Consider the following 19,727-nt stretch of genomic DNA (forward strand, 5'->3'; position numbering starts at 1 on the left):
TTTTTTTATTGTACTCTCAGGTACAATAAAAAAAATCACATTTGATTTTAATAATTAATTTTTTATATTATAAATTATTAACATAAAAAATTGTATTGCAGAATGTTTGTTAATTAAAATATAATCACTTAAACATAATAAATCAAAAATAAATATTTAATATTATCATCAGCAATTTACTGACATTTTAACCTCATAGTTTTGATACTTTTTACATATGAACAGCATTCCATAATTCTTGATACATAACAGAAAGATCTGGTTCACTGTAATAGTTTTAATACAGTGAACTAGTTGATCTTGTTTTTCAACTTGTGTTATTTATCATTTCTTTGAAATTCATGATATGTGTTACTCTTCTGTTTCAAATCCAGTTTATCATCATCCAGTATTCATATATTTCATTTTTGCCTATATTGGTTTGTCTTTCTCTAATCTACCAATTTTTGTGTAGCTGATGATTAGTTTATAAAGTATCTTTCATGTCATTCATCTTTATGCTTTGATTCATGAGTTTGATGATTTATTTGGTTTGTAGTTATCAGTTAGTTAGCCGAAATTAAATTGTAGGGGGAAAATGCAAAAATTAATCAAATAGAAATCACAATATTAACATATTGTCAATCCTATAACTCTATTTATCATACTTTTGCATCTGTCATATTATAGTAAGATCATCAAATTATAAGTAATTTATGGAAAGAATTTAATTCTGAAGATCAGTTTATATTGGATATAATGTGTTATTAATCTATTTACTTTAAAAACAATTATTTTATAAACTTTCTTTTATATGGCAAAAAATAAATCTTAAGATATTTTCATATCCTCTTTATAATTCTAATGTTTTTAAAGTGGGATTTGAAATAAAATCTTAAATAAATTTAAACTTTATTAATCTATAACAACATAAATTTATGTATATTTGTTTACAATAATTATTTTGATTGAAATGCTAAAATAAATGAACATATGCATTTTTATTCCGCAGTGCTACTTGCGCTCTTTTGAATACAAAATACATTTTCATATCAGTGCTACATTATTTACCAGTTAAAATGTCTTCAAGATTAAATTGAGTCCCAATCTTGATGTATTTCAATATCTACCTATAATTAGGGCACACAACTGAAATGACAATAAGATAAAAAGGTTTACTGCAGATAATGAAATTATGTCACAACTTGCTCTTTTGTAGTTGTGCTGGCAAATTTTCTACATCAGTTACATAAGATACATTCTGATTTTCAGAGACAATAAACTACAAAGTTTTAGAATGAAGGAAATTAGTTGATACTTCAATTTTGTTCAACTTTATTTCATAAATTTACAAGAAAAATTGATTTTTGTAAAATGTGGAATTGTGTGTTGTAAAATATTTTATTTTTTCAATATTAATAATAATTTTATTAATTTATCAATAATAATATGAAATTTTTTCAGAGTATCAAACAACCTGCTGAGCCTATTCCAGAACATCACATACAAACAAACAAAATGCAGCACGGCACTCAACCAGAACAACAAAGATTATCTCACGAACAGGTTTGTAACAATTCTGTTCAATTTATAAATATACAAATAAATCTTTTGAGATGACATTTTATAATAAATAGAGAATTACATCAATTTATAAAAAAAAAAGTTTTGAATTTTGTGTAACTAAATAGATTTAAAAAAATTTTGCCCAATAGCATTTCTGGATGTCAAAACATGGCTTATAAGTCAATATGCATTTGAATGCTAGTGATATGACCTATGCAAGACCATTCAAATTTTAGATAAAAGTTTAGATTTGCTATATTGTTGTAAAAGTGATAAAAATGCATTATGTTAGAATGGTTTGAATCTAATCATTTCTATCCATTCTGACTAATATATTTCAATAACGCTTCAATATCCTTGTAGTAGTAATGCTTAACTGATTGATAACATCACAATGTTATTGTCTTGGAAACTACCAACACTATACATGTGTTTGTTGTAAAATTATATATTTTTTCATTTAACTCATTTTTATGTTTACATAAATAAGAACCAAGGAAATAGTAGTGTATAACATTATATATAATATATATATATTAATATTATAACAGTATAACCAAGAAAATAGTAGTGTGTCTAACGTTTTAATATATAAATTTGGTCCTATTTTATTTAGAATAAAACACTGTTATTGATGGATATTCTATTGCTTAACAATAGTAAATTATTGTAATCAGATATTCAGTAGAAAAGTTATTTTTCTACTGAATATCTTAAAACTTATCAGATATTCAGTATTTTATGATAATTTTATAAAATAAATATTCACTGTTGACATATTGATAAATATTGGCATAATAATGTAGGAAGTTAAAAGTTTATGATGATTTTTTTTAGTAAAGTCTTTTTATTTCCAAGAAAAACATGGATGTTAACTTATTTTGAAATGACAAATGTTTAAAAATTATCATACAGTCAAACCTCTGGTTTGAATGCCTCGCTTTTTGAACAATTTGATTCCTAAACAAAATTTTTAAAATCATATTTGCCCTGGTTACTATATGTCGAGTAGCTTGTTCACTACTGAACAAGCTACTTGACAAGAGCAGACCACAGATGGTCAATTTCCTGTACTTTCTATGTTAAAAAAAGTTGACAGTACGACAGGACTACTGATTCAGAAGTTAGTGGTGACAAGATTGCCTCACGTCATTAGACGTCACGACACAAATAATTGATGAAAGTTGCTATTTAAATTAGATTTCAATCCATGTGTGCAAAAGATGCTATTTTCATTTTTCAGTACACACTGCAGTTAAATCTAAATCAAATTAATTGATAAAAATGGCATTAATTAACATTCATGTAATAAAAATGGCATCCAAGAATTCTTGTTTAAATATGCTTAAGTTAAATTAAATAAAAATGTATTAATATAATATATATATATATATATAAAACAGATATAGATAATATTATACTGTATTTGTAGGCATTTTTATGCATGAAATATAACTAAAAAGGTTTGTTTTGGGAATCAGGAACAGGTTAATCCATTTTATAATGTTTCTTATGGAAAAATTTGTTTCGGTTTAGAATAAATCCATTTTGGAACAACTTTTAAGAACAAATTAAGTTTAGAAACTGAGGTTTGACCATAAATATCTTAGCAGTTAATATAGTTTTATTTAAATGCATTTATAGTTGAAATTTCAAACCAAATTTTTTCTTTTTTACCAATTTAGTTTAAAGCTGCTTTACAAATGGTTGTAAGTCCAGGTGATCCACAAGAAAATCTTGAAAACTTTATAAAGATTGGTGAAGGTTCTACTGGAATTGTATGTATAGCTACAGAAAAGTCAACCGGTCAACACGTTGCTGTTAAGAAAATGGATTTGAGGAAACAGCAGCGTCGAGAATTATTGTTTAATGAGGTAATATTTTTATTTTCAGAAATTCATATTTTATTAAGATTTATGAAGTTATCAATAAGTTTAGCTTAGATAAAAGGAAATTTATTAGNTTTCTGAATTTATTTTCAGAAATTCATATTTTATTAAGATTTATGAAGTTATCAATAAGTTTAGCTTAGATAAAAGGAAATTTATTAGAATTATACAATTTGGTTCAAAATTTTGCAGATATGGATAAACAAATGCTGACTGGAAATGCTTTGTTTATTCATTTCTGCATAGTCTTAATTCACAGTTCACAAATCCTGTTTTGACAATTACAGTTGTCAATTTCATTTAAGGATTTCTATTAAAAAATAACAATTTAAAAGTCTTAATAAATACTTTGCCAATTATAATTATGCTGAAACCATTTTTTGCTTTGCAATTGCTGTAAATTCTGTGAAATTTTATTTCTAGAAATAAGAAATTTCATAATTATTGTGAAAGCATTATTTCTATTACTAATAACTCAGGAAAAGATCTCCTGTCTTTTATCAATATTTTCAGAGCTATTTGGCTATTATAAGAAATTATTTAATTCATATTTTTATAGTAGATACCAGAAAATATTGCAATTTTGTCTTTTCAGCAAATTAAATATCAAAATGAATTTGAACAATCAGATTTTCACATGTATTTGTGAAAGTTCTGTAATACAATTAATTTAAAAATATGTAGTAATCATTGTTATCCAAAATAATTTTAGTATACAAATTAGAATTTTGTTGAACAAAATAATGCTTCAGTTAATAAACTTTACGGGTTAGACTTTTTACAATATTGAATCTTTTGTAATTAATTTAGTTCTGTATGTTTATTAGAAGAGATGTGTAACAAAATTCTTGTTGCTTTTGCAGTCATTCAACTGAAAAATAAGTATCGTAAATCATAAAAGATATATTTGAGAATTGTAAAAGTCAAGTGGCAGAGAAAATAATTAATTTCAAAATAAATATTTTTAATGATGATTGTTAAATTCAAATCAATAAAATTTTATAGGAAACTCATTTTTTGTATCTATCGTATGTTACTTATATGATTACCATATATGAAATTAAGAAAAATTTGATTGATAAAAAATTATATTGATGTTAAATGTTTCTGTTAGGACTATTAATGAACCAGTGATGTATTGAGTGAAACATTTTAAGTTTCTTATTTTTTTTATTTATAAAAATTATTACAAGGATTATATATTTATTATATTCTGAATAACCGTATATTTAAGTATCAACTTCCCGAAACCCAATGTATTGATACTAAGCCAAATGATTGCAGTAATTAATTGGACTATTAACAAGCTATATTTAATAATTAGAAACTAAGTAATTTAGTACTAGAGATAGATGTTAGGTACACTCTCTTATCTAAATTAATAATTATAATAATTTATTAAATACATTGGCTGCGAGCAAAGGAATCACCCCCAGCCAGCGCTATAAGTAACTGAATGGTTATATCTAAATTTAAATATATTTAGAAGCAAAGGCTTGCTTGGGGTTTGGATGGCATAATTGGCAAGCACATTGCATGGTAAGCGAAGGTTGCAGGTTCAAGTCCCACTCCAGGCTTTATTATAATTATTAATTTAGATAAGAGATGGTGTCTAACATCTACCTCTAATACCAAATTACTTAGTTTCTAATTATTAAATATAGCATATTAATAGCCTGATTAATTCAGTCCCAAATTAACTACATAAGCCAAATGGGCTTATGTAGTTAATTTGGGACCAAATTACTAGCTTATTACATTTTCATTATCTGTTGCAGATCTTTCTTTTCATAAGTAATTTTCCAAACTTTTATTATAGACAATTTTAATGTTTATTTCATTTCTATTTTGATGTTTATCATTCACTTATTTGGTAAATATGTTTATTCTTATCATAAACTTTTATTCAAGTAACAGTAATCAATTTGATCTGTTACCCACTTCTTGGTTGCTTTTAAGTAAATATCATGACATGAGAAATTTTTTGATGTTTAAATTATGGTTTTACATTAAGTACAATAAAATGTTTCTTATAAATAATTATTTTTTATTGGGAAAAAAATGTGAATTTTATTGATAATATTTATATTGTTGATAAAATAAAGAATTGTTTACAATATAATTATATTTTTAAAGTGAACATATATATATATATATATTTCTGTGAATGTGTACGGTTAATTTGTGATATGAACTACTCAGTCTAAAATATGCTGTAATTAATGGTAAAGTGTTACTAAGAAAACTTATTTATTTATTTTGATTCTTAAACACTATGTAGTGTAATAAATTCAAACACTTGGCATTCTATTATCTTTAATTAGTTAAGTTGAACTTAATAAAGTTGATAGAACACCAAGTGTTTGAATTTATTACACTACATAGTGTTTAAGAATCAAAGATGAGTCACAACACAGTTTCAGATTATCAAAGTTATTTATTTCTGATAAAAATACTTTTTATATTTATAACATAATAATAGCATGTTTATAAATCTTATAGAAATTTGTTTTATATCATTAATTACAAATAAATAGTGAAAGAAATTCAACAACTTAAACTGCATATCTTTATTCAAATAATAACACTTTTAGAATACAAATGCATTTGTTGTTGTGAATAATTGCCCATATTGTAAGATTAAGTAATATTTATAATTATTTCTCTTAGAATTATTATTAAATATAGTTTAATATGCAATATTTTAAAATGTGATGAAATTGTATATATTTTCAGGTTGTCATCATGAGAGATTATCACCATCCAAATATAGTTGAAATGTATAACAGCTTTTTAGTTGGAGATGAATTATGGGTCGTCATGGAATTTTTGGAAGGTGGAGCATTAACGGATATTGTAACACATGCTAGGTAATATATCATTTTATTAATTATTTAAATATTTGATTAATCTTTTTTATTGATGTTAATACAGTCAAACCCCCTATAACGCGGTAGACATTCCACTTTATAAGAATTTCACGTTGTAGGAATCCTTAAATACATGAGCCAATCGCAGCCCGGCACTTGTGCAGTTTACGGACTATGGCTGTTTGAAAGGTTTTCTTCCATAAAATTAATCGATTCTAGACTAATTTGACTCAACATTTTCAAAACACACATAATTTTTTGGGAAAAATCCGTATAAACTATGCTATAAACAAAAAATTGTAGGATTACTTACCAAGTGTGCATTGTTCGACGACACCATTGCTTAAGCTTGTTTTTGTTGTGGAGCAGCACACCAAACGGCAGGCATGTTTTCTGATAAGTTATTTTTCTGTGAAAAATTCGTTGAACTTTGAAGACATCGTTAATAGAAATAATTTTTATGGCCATTGAATAAGAAATGTTTTTTTCACAAGAAATGTATAAAATTACAGTACTGTATTAGACTTACAGTACCTAATTTATATACTGTACAGACGATAGTAAACTCAACTTACCCGCCTAAACTATCCATAGCGTGTAAGTAGTTCAGCTGCTTGTCCACTATTGGTCCAGATTCGACCAATCCTGTTGTGACATGAGTCGGCAATGACGTTTTACCGCATTTTACGAGTCTCTTTTAGCGTCTTTATATAAATACGGTCACAATTTTTTCACTGTGATATACAAATCCGCATTATATGAATTCATGTTATAGGAGGGTCGACTGTATATATAAAATTAATGCCAATCTATATATATAGAATACATTGAGACAGAATCTATTTCCATTTTGTTAATGTATTTGCATAAGAATTACATGTACATTTTACATAATTTTATACATCATTTTGAAGTTTGTTTTTTAGATGAACCCTGTTGCCTCATTTTTTTATTTAATTTTATTTAAAGTAATTAGAAACAAAAATATGCCCAATTTCTCTGTTGCTGCTATATCACTCCTCTGTCATTTTGACTATTGAACTTCTTCCCCCAGTATACGAATACTTTTCAGTATAACTTCTTGATTTGACAATCACTCATTTATTCCCAAGTATTTTTTTAATTTTGCTATTAATGGAAAGACTACTATAAATTGAAGTTTGGTCACAGGAATTGATGTCATTTTTGAAGAAAATGGTGGCTAAGTGAAGAATTCTCATAGTTGACAACAAAGAAATGAAAAACTATATTTAAGTAAATGTTGTCAACTTAGATATTCATGTCTGCTTGCAAATTAACCATGAAAGTGTTTACATAGTTATTTGAACCTTTTCAAGGAATTGAAGGTCACATGAGAAGGGAATATATGGACAAGTGTGTTAATATTAATATTTGTTACCTTTGATTTTACCCCTGATTAACTCTATGTATGTATCTATCTATTTATTTCCAATTTGTTGAAGTACGAATGTATACTGAAAAAGTTTGCCTTATATTAATAAATTTGTTTGCTTTTGTATTTTACCTATTTACTTGTAACTTACTAACAGATTCTTACAACATTATTACAAAATATTTTGCTTGGTACAGCTAGTTTCTTAATAATAATTACTACTACAAAAGTTTAGAAATAACATTTTATCTAATATTTATAAATTCTTGAGAAACTAAGAATTTTTATTTTTTGTACTGCATTCTTCAGTTTTTTCTAAAAAGATGAAACATATCAGGCTTAATTTTAAGAAGTTATTTATTTTGTTGTTGAGTACTTCTGAGAGATTAATCAAAATACTGACTACATTAGGATTATTTTATAATATTGTGATATAAGTATTTTTATTTATTAATAGAAGTACAGGTACTTGCATTATATTAAGCTCATCTTTAAAAATATAATTAATGATAATTCATAAACACATTAATTAATTAATATTGAATTGTTGTTTTTTAAGCTGATTTTTCATTTAAAAACCATCAAGTGTAAAAATTTATGAGAAGTATCACAAGGAGTTTGGTAATGTGAACCTGCCATTCTGTGTCAGCAAGTCTGCTCTGTGTCTTCAAACTATTCATGCTATTTCTCACAAGTTTAATACAAAAGTACAAACTACAATAATAATTTTTTTTACATAAATTTTTAACATTTTTAATTACAAATAATCGTATCATATTTAAAGATTTTTTTGGATGTTGAAGAACACATTTCTCTATTTTTAGAATGGATGAAGATCAAATTGCTACTGTTTGTAAACAGTGTTTGAAAGCTTTGGCATTCCTTCATTCTCAAGGTGTTATACATAGAGATATAAAGAGTGATTCTATCCTTCTAGCAAATGATGGAAGAGTAAGTTAAATATGAAAACTATATTCAAGGATCAGCTAAATTTACAATTACTTGAAACTTATTACTTAAATGCTTGTTTACAGGTAAAATTATCAGATTTTGGTTTTTGTGCTCAAGTTTCTGCTGACTTACCAAAAAGAAAATCATTAGTTGGCACACCATACTGGATGGCACCTGAGGTCATATCTAGATTACCCTATGGACAAGAGGTAATATAGGTTTATCATTATTTAAAAGTTTTGAAAGGTTACAGTCAGCTTTGGTCGGCGTCTAAATTGAAGGATGTTTTCATTTTCTAATAGTATTGTATATTAGTAATTATTTTAATTTGAAATTGACTCTCATGATTTACCAAGATCTCCCTAAATGTGGTATCTAACATTGTTTGTTTACATTAAAATCTCAGTGATAACTAACATATAGCAGTATGTAAAGGTGCAGATAGGGATTTTAGGTTATCATTAAGGTCACCAAAATTATGCAAATTTAAAGTGCATATTATGCAGTGATACATATGAAAATATGTAAAATGTGTATTTTATGTAAAATTTACTTAGTTTTTAGTATTTTGAGAAATAATTTGATAAATTTATTATACAATAAAATTTCTATACTCCAGAAACTGGGCTATATTATAATGTAAAAAAACTCACTATCTTGATATTCACTTAGCTGATTTTTAGACAAATGAATGTTTTTGGTCTACTTCTAAAACCTTTCTTCGGGTGAAGCATTTTAAACAGATAGAACTTCTAATGTTTTGATGTTCTAATATGTGGAATGAGTTCACACTTGAATTCGAATCTAAAATCCTCTAGAATCGACCAATAGGGTACACCTAATTGTAAAATTTCTAAAACCGCTTTTCATAATGTATCAAACAGGGTCTGCCAGGCTTGTGAAATGCACCTTTTCTCCTCAAAGTTTATACATCGTCCCTGCTTCTCTTCTTTAAAAATTTCAAGCTTTTCATTATTTTGAACTGGTCCAAGTTTACTGCTGTTTTAATTAATGCAGCATGTTGTAAATTAGGTTTAATATTCTCCTCCTCCTGCATATATTAAGAAGGCAGTAGTTTGCTTCCCTTCTATCTATATTGGCTGTGTTCTGTGAAACACTTTCTGTGTGATCTCCAGGTTGAACCTATATAGATAATCTCTGTGGAATCTTTCATCTCTTAACAATATCTTATATATTTCTGGTGCTCTGCTTTAGTCTATCAGATTTTTATCATTTCTAAGCAGTTCAAACAGTTGGGGATTATGTCTAAGATAATCTTATACCAACAAACAAAGCAATTTCTTTAAATATATTATGCAGATAATCCTGCACTACAGGAATTTAATTCTCACTGTAAAGTTGGGACTTATGATGATCATTGCATGCATATTTGTATACACTCAGTTTCAATGCCAAATGGCATTGCATTTTGTTTTGATTAAATAAACAAATACATCGTTGTGGTCATTTATTTATTTCAGTATTATATGTTGCTGTAATGTTAGACATAGCAAGTTTTTCAATGCTTTAGATAACTTTTGTAAATAATTATTTTTTTATTAATTATTCTTTAAGTTACTTTTTTTATATATTTGCTTTTAGAGCTGTTAATTTATTTAAAACTTTTGTTAAGCTTACAGAATATTTTTTTGGAAATCAAAATAGCTAATTTAAATTAGATTTGATTAGCTGTTTATAATAAGTAATCTGATTTGTCTATTATTAAAATTTAATCATTAGTTGATGAAAAAAAGTTATTCTGTCATATATTGTTTTGATGGAAAATTTTAATAGTTTGAAATATTATATAAAAAGTCTCTAAAATTTTATTGTGAAAATGGCAATTGACAATTGACAGAAGGAATATTGAATCTTAATATAATTAAAATTCAGAATAAGATATGAAGAATATAAACATAACTTAAAATTGTAATCTTTCATCTAGGTTTTTGAAATATAAATAATAATAAAATGTGTGTTAAGTTATTTGAATTGAAATGTAGTAATAAATCATTTTTAAATGACTAGGTTGATATTTGGTCTCTTGGAATAATGGTCATTGAAATGATTGATGGAGAGCCTCCATTTTTTAATGAACCACCATTACAGGCAATGAGGAGAATAAGAGATATGCCTCCACCCAAACTTAAAAACACTCACAAGGTAAATATTTATTTATTTTATTTGATATGCTATCTTCAATAAAACCGAATTAAAAAAAATATATTCCTACTCAGAAGTTAAGATGGAGTACAAATATTAACATAAATGTAAGAGTTACCTTAAGAATTGGGGTAAAACGTGCTTATTGATAAAGTTCAATGATCTGTGAGAGTAAATAATAACAACTCATGTTAATATGTTGAATATGTTAAATAATAATGTTTCAAAATCTTTGAAGTAGAGAGAATTATAAGTATCCAGAAATGTCATGGTTAAGTATTAACAGGCAGAGGCAAAACATTCTAAGGTATATGGTGTCAATACATCATTCCATGTTTGATATGAGATTGTCATTGTATTCTTGGCATAATATTTGTAATATTATGCACATCCTTTTACAGACTACATTGCAAATTAGGACTGGCAATATGCCTGTTTTTTCATTGTCTGAAGGCCAATTTTAATTGGATATATCACATTCAATACAAGAAATGCCCTTCATTTTCAGGTAATGATCATGGGGTGGACTTATGATATGCATTATCATTTTTCTTTAAGAGGAATTGGAGCTACTGTTTCCTACAAGGAATACAATAGATAGCCTGAGGTTCCAAGATTTCATTTATAGATTCTTGAGAAAAAAACTTGTAGCCTATGCCCAGGGTATAATAGAAGGGTATTTCAGGATCAATCTGTATGCTTGGTATCACAACAAATTCTTTACAGAAAAATTTGAAAAGAAGTCACTAGCAAAAAGAACAATTCAATTGTTGGAGAAAAAGTTTGTGAAACAGGATCCTTCTTAAGTGCAATTTACATTGGATGTAAAGAGAATGAACAGAACAAATGAGGCGAGTGAAGTTAATTTCGTTCACACTACAAGCGGTGATAAGCCTGGTCACAAGCTGTGGTTTCACACTTTTACCAATAGATAACATTTTTTAAAAAATCAATATATATTGCAGTTGTCACATTAACATTCTTTTTATTTACTGTGTTGTGTACACTTACCAAAATTAAATTATATACTAGTATTATTTTCAATATGGATTTTTTTTCATTCTTGTATACCATTTCTTTTTCTGCTGTGAGTCAAGAACTCTAGTTAAGATGAAAATGTTGCTTTCATTGGCTTGTGCATGCCAATGTGCCCTAGCTGTCATGTACTCCTATTGGCTGACATGAAAATTTTTAACTCACTCTGAGGTTATGTACACTCATGTTTCTTTGTTAGTTCTCTTCACTTTGTTATGTTTTGTGTCCAGTGTAAATCATGCTTTACATAAGAAATGCATTAGATAGAGGTCTGTTTAAACAGCAGATATAATGATTTATATTTGATTGAGCATGACTAGTTCTTTCAAAAGTCATCTCCTTTAGTCTCTTTATACAGTATATTCAAGTTACTGATTGCACTATGTTTAGGCTGAACACCCTGGATCATGTTTGCAAATTTACTTATTACATTCATTGACAAAAAAATTATGCATGTTTACATAGAATTGTTCGATTACTGAAGAATTCATCATAAAGTTGTGTCTTACATAGATATGTAAATGGTTACAGTTGTAGTCCAAGTAATGATATCAAAATGCTTTAAAATTACTATCCCAGTTTCCTATAAAAAGGCTTTCAGAGACTCGCTGTTCATAATTTTTAGTGTAACTGTTGTTGTTAGGAGTCTTTGAATGCTAGGCAACCTGTACAATGCCAGCAAAGACATTATGCACATATTATTTCATTCATCAGTACAGTGTATATTTCTATTAATAGGACTTACTAACTGGTATTTAAGATTACTGCAAATCAGTCACACAGATTAAAATTGTTTTATTTACATTTACCTGATTAATAGAAATACACACTGTATGGTGAATGAAATAATAATTGAATAAATTAAAGACATTGAGGCATATTAATTTAACATTATGCACAGTTGACAGTTTCAGAAAGGTTGTGGAATGGCTGTTTTTCTGAATTTCCTGCTATCTTTTCTGAATCTGCCATCACTGACTTGTACAGTGTGGCAGGCCCTGGATGCACAGACAGACTACTGGGAGAAATGACTGCCTGATTATGAAACAAGCACAAACATTGCAATGTCATCTATCTGTTCTCCAGACATAGATGACATTGCAGACAGACTGGTAGAAGCCTCATTACAGAAACCTGTCTTTTCCTGTACATAGACAAGTGACTTAGCAGAGAATTTGCATACATGGTGATGGCTAAGTATCCTGTCATTAGCACCCTGTTATTGTGGCTTCATTTGCTGTGATGCCATGACAGAAGCTTGGACTGGTATAATATTGCTTTTTAGTATATAGGTTTGATATAGTAGATTTAGTGGCAAATCCTGATTGTGTTTGGGAATAGATGACCACAGTATTAGTCAATCAATGGTGAATAGAAAGATCAATGGTGAATATTTCAATTCCACTTTTATTGTTGAGAAATATGCTGCCCCCACTGTTGGCGTGCTGATTTGGGGAACCATTTAATACAGTCAGCTACCTTAATAGTGTACAAAGGATACTGATGGTAGAACAGGGCATTCAGTAAATTGTGCATCCTTATGTGTTTCTTTTAGTGGCAGAATTGCAAATAGCCATTTGACAACAAGATAATGCTTGGATACACACAGCTAGAATTTCCTGTAAGTTTGTTGCTATACTTATTGGTCTGCTGGATGTCTAGATTTGTTGCCCATTCAGCATTTGTGGTACCAGATGGGATGCTGTTTCAACCATTAAAGTAATACAGTTTATTGCATTATTTCTGTCTCTCTCTCTGTTTTTCCTGTTATTCTGTATATTCCAAGTTTTTTGTAATTGGATGTCATCATCCCATCCACTTTGAATTATTGGAACGCTAATGTACATGTTTTACTAAAAATGATTGTTGTTATTTATATCATTTTAAATATTAATCTTTATTACGTTTAATAATTCTCTTAATCTAAAACTTGTGTAGTTAGTTACTTAATGCTTGAGTAGTTTATATTTGAATGCTCTCTTTTTGCAATGCACCCCAGCTCATCTTGGCCAAACTCAACATTACGTTCATACTAATAGCTTCATTTAATTCCAATGCCTCCTCGTTGTGTAACTTTTTTGTGTGAATGTGTTTGAATCACCTGTTCCACTTTCTATTTAGTTAGGTCGTGTTTAATGAGATGTGCAAAGCACAAAAATTTCTCTGAAAACATTACAAACAATTATAGTGCAATTGAGGCACTTTTTTTTCTATCTTAATTTACTGAAGACTTGTTTCAAATACCAGTGCATGCATATTTATCCATTATCTATTAGGATTGGCTTATTAATTCCTTTTGGACCTTTCTTTCTCCATTGTGTACAGTGAGGCAAATCACTTCTCCTTTTCTTATGTGTACAATAATTTATGGACCTCCTGACATTAATGAAATGACTTGGAAAATATTTGCAGAATTTTTTTAATTGATAGTTTATTCATTTGACTAGTAAGTAGGCTTAAAAGAACAAAATTTGTATGCCACTAATACCACTAAAAAGTTCACATAGACAGTGTCTCGACCTCCTCCCTCACTATTCTGTAGATTGGTGTATTTTTTGTGTCCCCCTTCCCCATTAACTGTACATGTAATTAACAGACTGCTTCTTATGAACACAAATAGAGAGAGAGATATAGATAAATTTAAAAAACAAAGAAGAAGAAAGGTTAAAAGTTTTCTTTTAGACAAAACAAACAGACATTGTTTTTAGGGATTTTAAAGCACTTTAAACATTGATTTGTTTTGTTTATGTTGTTTATGATTTTTACAAAACTGGAAAATAACTACTTAAATAATGATTACATGCCACCAGCCTAGCAAATTCTGGAGGAACTGTGGGACCTGGATCTGCCCTCTCACTTGCTGGGAAAGCTTCATGAGAGATTGGTATAGCCTTTTCTGCTACCCTTCTAGCAAACATGGTTCACCAGTGAAAAACCTTCCAGGAAGCAGACTGATAAAGGTTTAGAATATGCCAGTAGTTTTCACCCTGAGTCCATGCCGGATATTAACAGTGTAGAATTGTGTATATTAATAGTGTAGTATATTAGTAGATACAATGGAATCTTGTTATAACAAAGTTTTGGTTTAACAAAAATAATCATCAAGCAAGTAAAATATCTTAAATATGAAGTCTACGTATAAATGAATGTTACTTATATTTTGGGTTCTTTTATGTATTTTATGTAAAGAAGTACAGTTCTGAATTTGTCAATTTAGTTTATGCCTTCAAACAATAATAAACTTCCTATGCTTTGGTTTTCTATATTGGATGGAACTGGCCAGAAGGAGCCAGGTGACATTTCCCTCCTCGATGCCACCTTACACTCATGCCTTAATTGAAGGTAAATAACAATAAGAGGTAAATGGTCATCCTTAAATCTGTCTTTGATAACTTATGTCTCTTGTTGAGCTTTGTATATCTGCAATTCTCAGTTGTTTCAGAGTGATTTAAAAAAAGTAGATTTGAAGTTGTAAAATTTAGAAAAGTTTTCAAAACTGATTTGTTTTGCTACATTATTATTGATGCTTCTTGCCCTGTCAATTAATTAATATTACAATCCTGCTATGTTACACATTCTGTCATGGTTATCATGGACACAATTTACTACCAGGAGTTTATTAACCAGAAATATACTCTTTTAAATTACATTAACACAATAATACAAGTCCAAAATGCATTTCGGATCCTATTTGTCCCCTCTTTGGTTAGACATCATTTCGTGATTTAACTTTAGGTATATTTCTCTTAAAGACTGGATCCAGGTTCATTATAACACTAATAATACAAAACTAAATTTCCTTGGGTAAAATGAAAAATAATTTAAAATTCTTTATCCAATTTGTTAACATCCTGTTAATTCTTATCATACAATTTCTTCACACCATACTTTCTACATTACATAAAAATATTCCATTAATAAATATTTCTTAATCAAAAATTTTGAACTACATTTACTTAAAAAATTATATTCTTATATAAAATTTAAATTCCAGTAACTTCCAGTATTGTCTTAGTTACATGAACCTTCCTAAAGTGGCCATCCTCTATCAACATTTAAGCCTGTATCTGTTTTTCTTCTTCCAATTTTATTATGTTCGAATGTTCATAACTCTCTTTATTATGTTTTTTTCATTTTTAACTACTAAAAAGTTCTCTAAGGCATATTAAATTGTGTGATGTGCCCTACGGAATGCTTAGACTGAACCCTAATACTAAACTAACAAAGTGGATAACAAAACAGACATCAATACGTTCGTTGTTATCCAAACTATACACATGCTAGATTTGTCTAATTTGTTTTACCTGTTTCCAGAAAAGAAAACACTTATTAAATAATAATTTCAGAAAAACACACGTTGTTAATTATTATTCATAGTGCTGTAGTGTTTGTAACCTACATAAGAAGATATGCCGGTATTCTATCAGAAAAACTTGACCTCAAATGTCCACATCGCCTAGTTTAAGAATTGGAGTGTATACGAGCTTACAGTTAATTATCGTAGTTTATATTGACTAGGGGACATCCTGGGTTTTAAAGCACAAAATGGCGGATTCGTATAATTAGCCAAGTTTTTTGCTCACTTTTTTTTTCATTTCCATCCAAAAGTCTTTTTGTATCGTGCATTTTTTTTCACTATTTTGTCTGTGGTTTTTGCCAGAGTTTGATGATTTTAATTCTCAATTTGGACCCATTTACTGGGTATAAAATAATTATATTTGACGTTACGTTTTGTCACATTTAATTCAGTAACTCGCCTGTTAGTTAACGAGTATCATAAATAATGTATAATTTGCGGTACTCGTTTAACATAAATGTTGAAACAGTTGTAAACACGGAAAAATATCGAATTTTCCGAAGTAGTTGCTCGTTTATTCGATAAACAAATCGATCGTCCTATTATCTCTATTTTTAAAAAAATGGTAACGTTAGACCTTTTTAATTTGAATTTTCGAATAAAATAAAAAGGAAACTTAAAAATACGAAAGGAAATCGAAACTTTTACAGCCTTCCGGAAAATTTTATCCAATGGCGGCCATAGTTTGTGCCAAGCTATACACGATATTCTTTAAATAATACTCCTCCGTTTGATATAAACTATACTAATACTGGATTCCTGAGTATGGATAAATTTCTGGATCCCTATGTTAACGAAGTCGAAAAGAATTTACAATTAATTTAAGGAACTAAACAATAGTCAATACAATGAAACTCTAAGAAAAACTATTGGTTAATATTGTTTTCTGGTGTTTTCCCGAAGAGAGGGATTTGTAGTTATTTTTTAATTTCGGATTGAACTGCCAATTAAATGAAGCATTTTATTTTTACTGCTTTCCTTCGTTTTGAAGTAATTAAATTGGCCGGCGCCTACGCGTTACTCGCCTGTTTATTACAAACGAAAACACAAATTGATAAATAATTTACTCGGCTAATCAATTGTCGCAGCTAACACTCGATTGGGAGCACGAAAACTACCAATTTTCCTCACCCCAAACAACTTTTTTTTTTTTAATTTATTGCGCTCGAACTCGTCCCCTAGAAAACGACACTCCGTCGATCCCGTTTAATCCCCCGTAGTACTTAAGTATTATGTGTTTATTAACGGAATTATTAATTAGCGTGTTTTAAAATTTACGCAGATATCTCCTCGACTTCAGAGTTTTCTGGAGAAAATGCTAGTTAGAGATCCTGGTCAGAGAGCCACAGCCTGCGAGTTGCTTCAACACCCGTTTTTGAGACAGGCGGGTTCTCCCAGTCTTCTGGTACCGCTCATGCGTAGTTTCCGAACCAGCCCCGACTGATGACGTGGAAGGAGCCATTCCTCCGGTGTGTGTGCGTGTGTTTGTGTGTAACACGACCGATTCGAAAGCCGTCCAAAAACAATCTAAATATTATATATATATACACAAAAGTAATCGACGAGTATCTTTTTATAAATATTGTGACGTCCTCTTCGTTTGTATTATAGTGATTTAATCGATTCGACCGTAACAAAGTAACGAGAAGGGCTTTTATTCATCTTTCTCGTAGATAACTCTATATATTTATGCAAATTATATATATATATATATAAATTTTTAACATTTTTTTAGAGATTTCGGTGTTTACACTCGAATTGATAATGTGTTAGATACTGTATTATATGGAGATGCGCATTTATCTGGAAGGTCCACTTTTCTACGCGGCACGCGATCTTTGTATGCACTATTTTCGTACGAAGCTTTTTAATTAACTGCGCGTGATACACGGTTCGTGAACTTGTTTTTTAGATCTGAAAGCAGCTTTTCCGTTGGTATACATATCACTCTGTAGATAGGACCCTTTCCTGTCCCTGTACAAAGTTCTATGGCGCGTTGGATGAGTACGTTTTAACCGGAATTTGTTCTGTTTTTTTTTTTAATTAGTATAATAAGACGGGGCCGGTTGGACGTAGGAGCGCAGTGTTTTCTTTTTATATATATATATTTTTAAAAAAATCGTGTATTTAAGAAATATTTTTGTAATTATCGCATTAAATATATATATATATATATACACATATATATAGTACATACACACTTCTAGGCGAAGCAATTTTATTGTGTATCATTTTGTACAATTTACTCACTTTTCGAATAAAATTGTTCGCAGGCAGCGAAATGCAATATAATGAATTTATACACAGGCCGAGGTTAACTTCCGTGTTGCATCTAGATTTTTTTTTATTATTTTTGTCCATTGTTTCCGATCGGGCACCGCCCAAAAATGTTGGGCTGCGTTAAAAGCGTTTAAGATATCAGCCGCCAATGTATTACACACAGAGAGGTGTGTGTAGTGTTGGAGTGGGCCTTTTTTGTTGACGTTGGGTGAGTTGCACCCGGGCTCGAACCGGACAACGGCGTAGTTTCTTCTCGTCTTGGTCCGAAATCGAAACACTCCACGGGCTTTTTGACGTCGCGTGCCGTTGGAAGGAATCCAAGATGGCCAGCCTTGGAGACGGGGCGTTGTTTACCCGTAACCTTTATTAGTTTGGTAAATCTTTTAAAGAGATGATTGTTTCTTCTGTTCGCAAGAATCAATGGAACAGGCGCGAAGATATTTTCGGTATTCTCACGCAGAATTTGTTTACTGCAGTTCCGAAACTTCTGTGATATCTCGACTGTTTTAGGAGAAATTCACGAGAGGGGGATTAGCACTGTCGATTATTCAGTTATTGTTATACGAAGCCCGTATAAAACTCCGCTACGTATGACGTAAAATTAATTCTTTTACGTGGAAACACGTCGGTGGTCTCTCATCGATTTCCATAAAAGCGTAACCGGGTTATTTAAATGGAAAAAAACGAAATGGGTGGTTCCCGTTAGCTCGCGCTCGACAACCGTCCAATCGGAAGCGATTTAACGTTTATCTCCGAAAGGGTGGGCGGTCACGGGCTTTTCTAGAAATCTCGGAAGTTCCGGATTGGGACTAGAATTCCATTGTGGTCGTGGATAGCGAGGTCAGGTCACGGCCGGCATTTTTTAATCGTGTAGAAACCATTCCAGAGTCGAACATTCCAGAAAATCGTTAGCCGAATTTCGAGTCGAGAGTAGGCAAATGGGGGCACCGATCCGTCGTCCAACCGCGCCACCCGAAAGGGCCGAGTTTAGCGACGCCCGGAACCCGTCAAAACTTTCTTTAAAACAGTAAATAGACGGACAGATAGACTAAAGATGGCGGGGGAAAGAAGAGAGTACTTAAACACTAAAATTGCGCGGCTGAGAAAGAGGTGGAAGAGGACGAATTGTCGTATGTATCCGAATAGGTGATTGGAAGAATAAATCTTTATAACAATCCTCCTTTGTGTTTTCTTGTGTTTGGCGTCGGGTGTGGAGAGGCGGCGAACGGGAGAGAGGCAATTAA

The 19,727-nt window shown here is 29.8% G+C and overlaps 1 protein-coding gene across 4 annotated transcripts in view; it reads left to right on the forward strand.

The window, feature by feature from the left end:
• LOC111621119 (serine/threonine-protein kinase PAK 4-like) overlaps window positions 1-19,661 on the forward strand; it is a 43,152-nt gene extending 23,491 nt beyond the window's left edge. For all 4 annotated transcript variants that reach the window (XM_023363188.1, XM_023363187.1, XM_023363190.1 and 1 more), the window contains 7 exons: window positions 1,444-1,545; window positions 3,231-3,419; window positions 6,171-6,304; window positions 8,522-8,648; window positions 8,732-8,857; window positions 10,677-10,811; window positions 17,486-19,661. In XM_023363188.1, coding sequence (XP_023218956.1) covers window positions 1,444-1,545; window positions 3,231-3,419; window positions 6,171-6,304; window positions 8,522-8,648; window positions 8,732-8,857; window positions 10,677-10,811; window positions 17,486-17,647 — 975 coding nt within the window. In that variant the 3' untranslated portion in view covers window positions 17,648-19,661. The remainder of the gene's footprint in view (window positions 1-1,443; window positions 1,546-3,230; window positions 3,420-6,170; window positions 6,305-8,521; window positions 8,649-8,731; window positions 8,858-10,676; window positions 10,812-17,485) is intronic.
• Window positions 19,662-19,727: the final 66 nt, after the last annotated feature.

This window comes from Centruroides sculpturatus, unplaced genomic scaffold (assembly GCF_000671375.1).
Source record: "Centruroides sculpturatus isolate CEXI.00-Female unplaced genomic scaffold, Cexi_2.0 scaffold284, whole genome shotgun sequence".
Taxonomy (NCBI): domain Eukaryota; kingdom Metazoa; phylum Arthropoda; class Arachnida; order Scorpiones; family Buthidae; genus Centruroides; species Centruroides sculpturatus.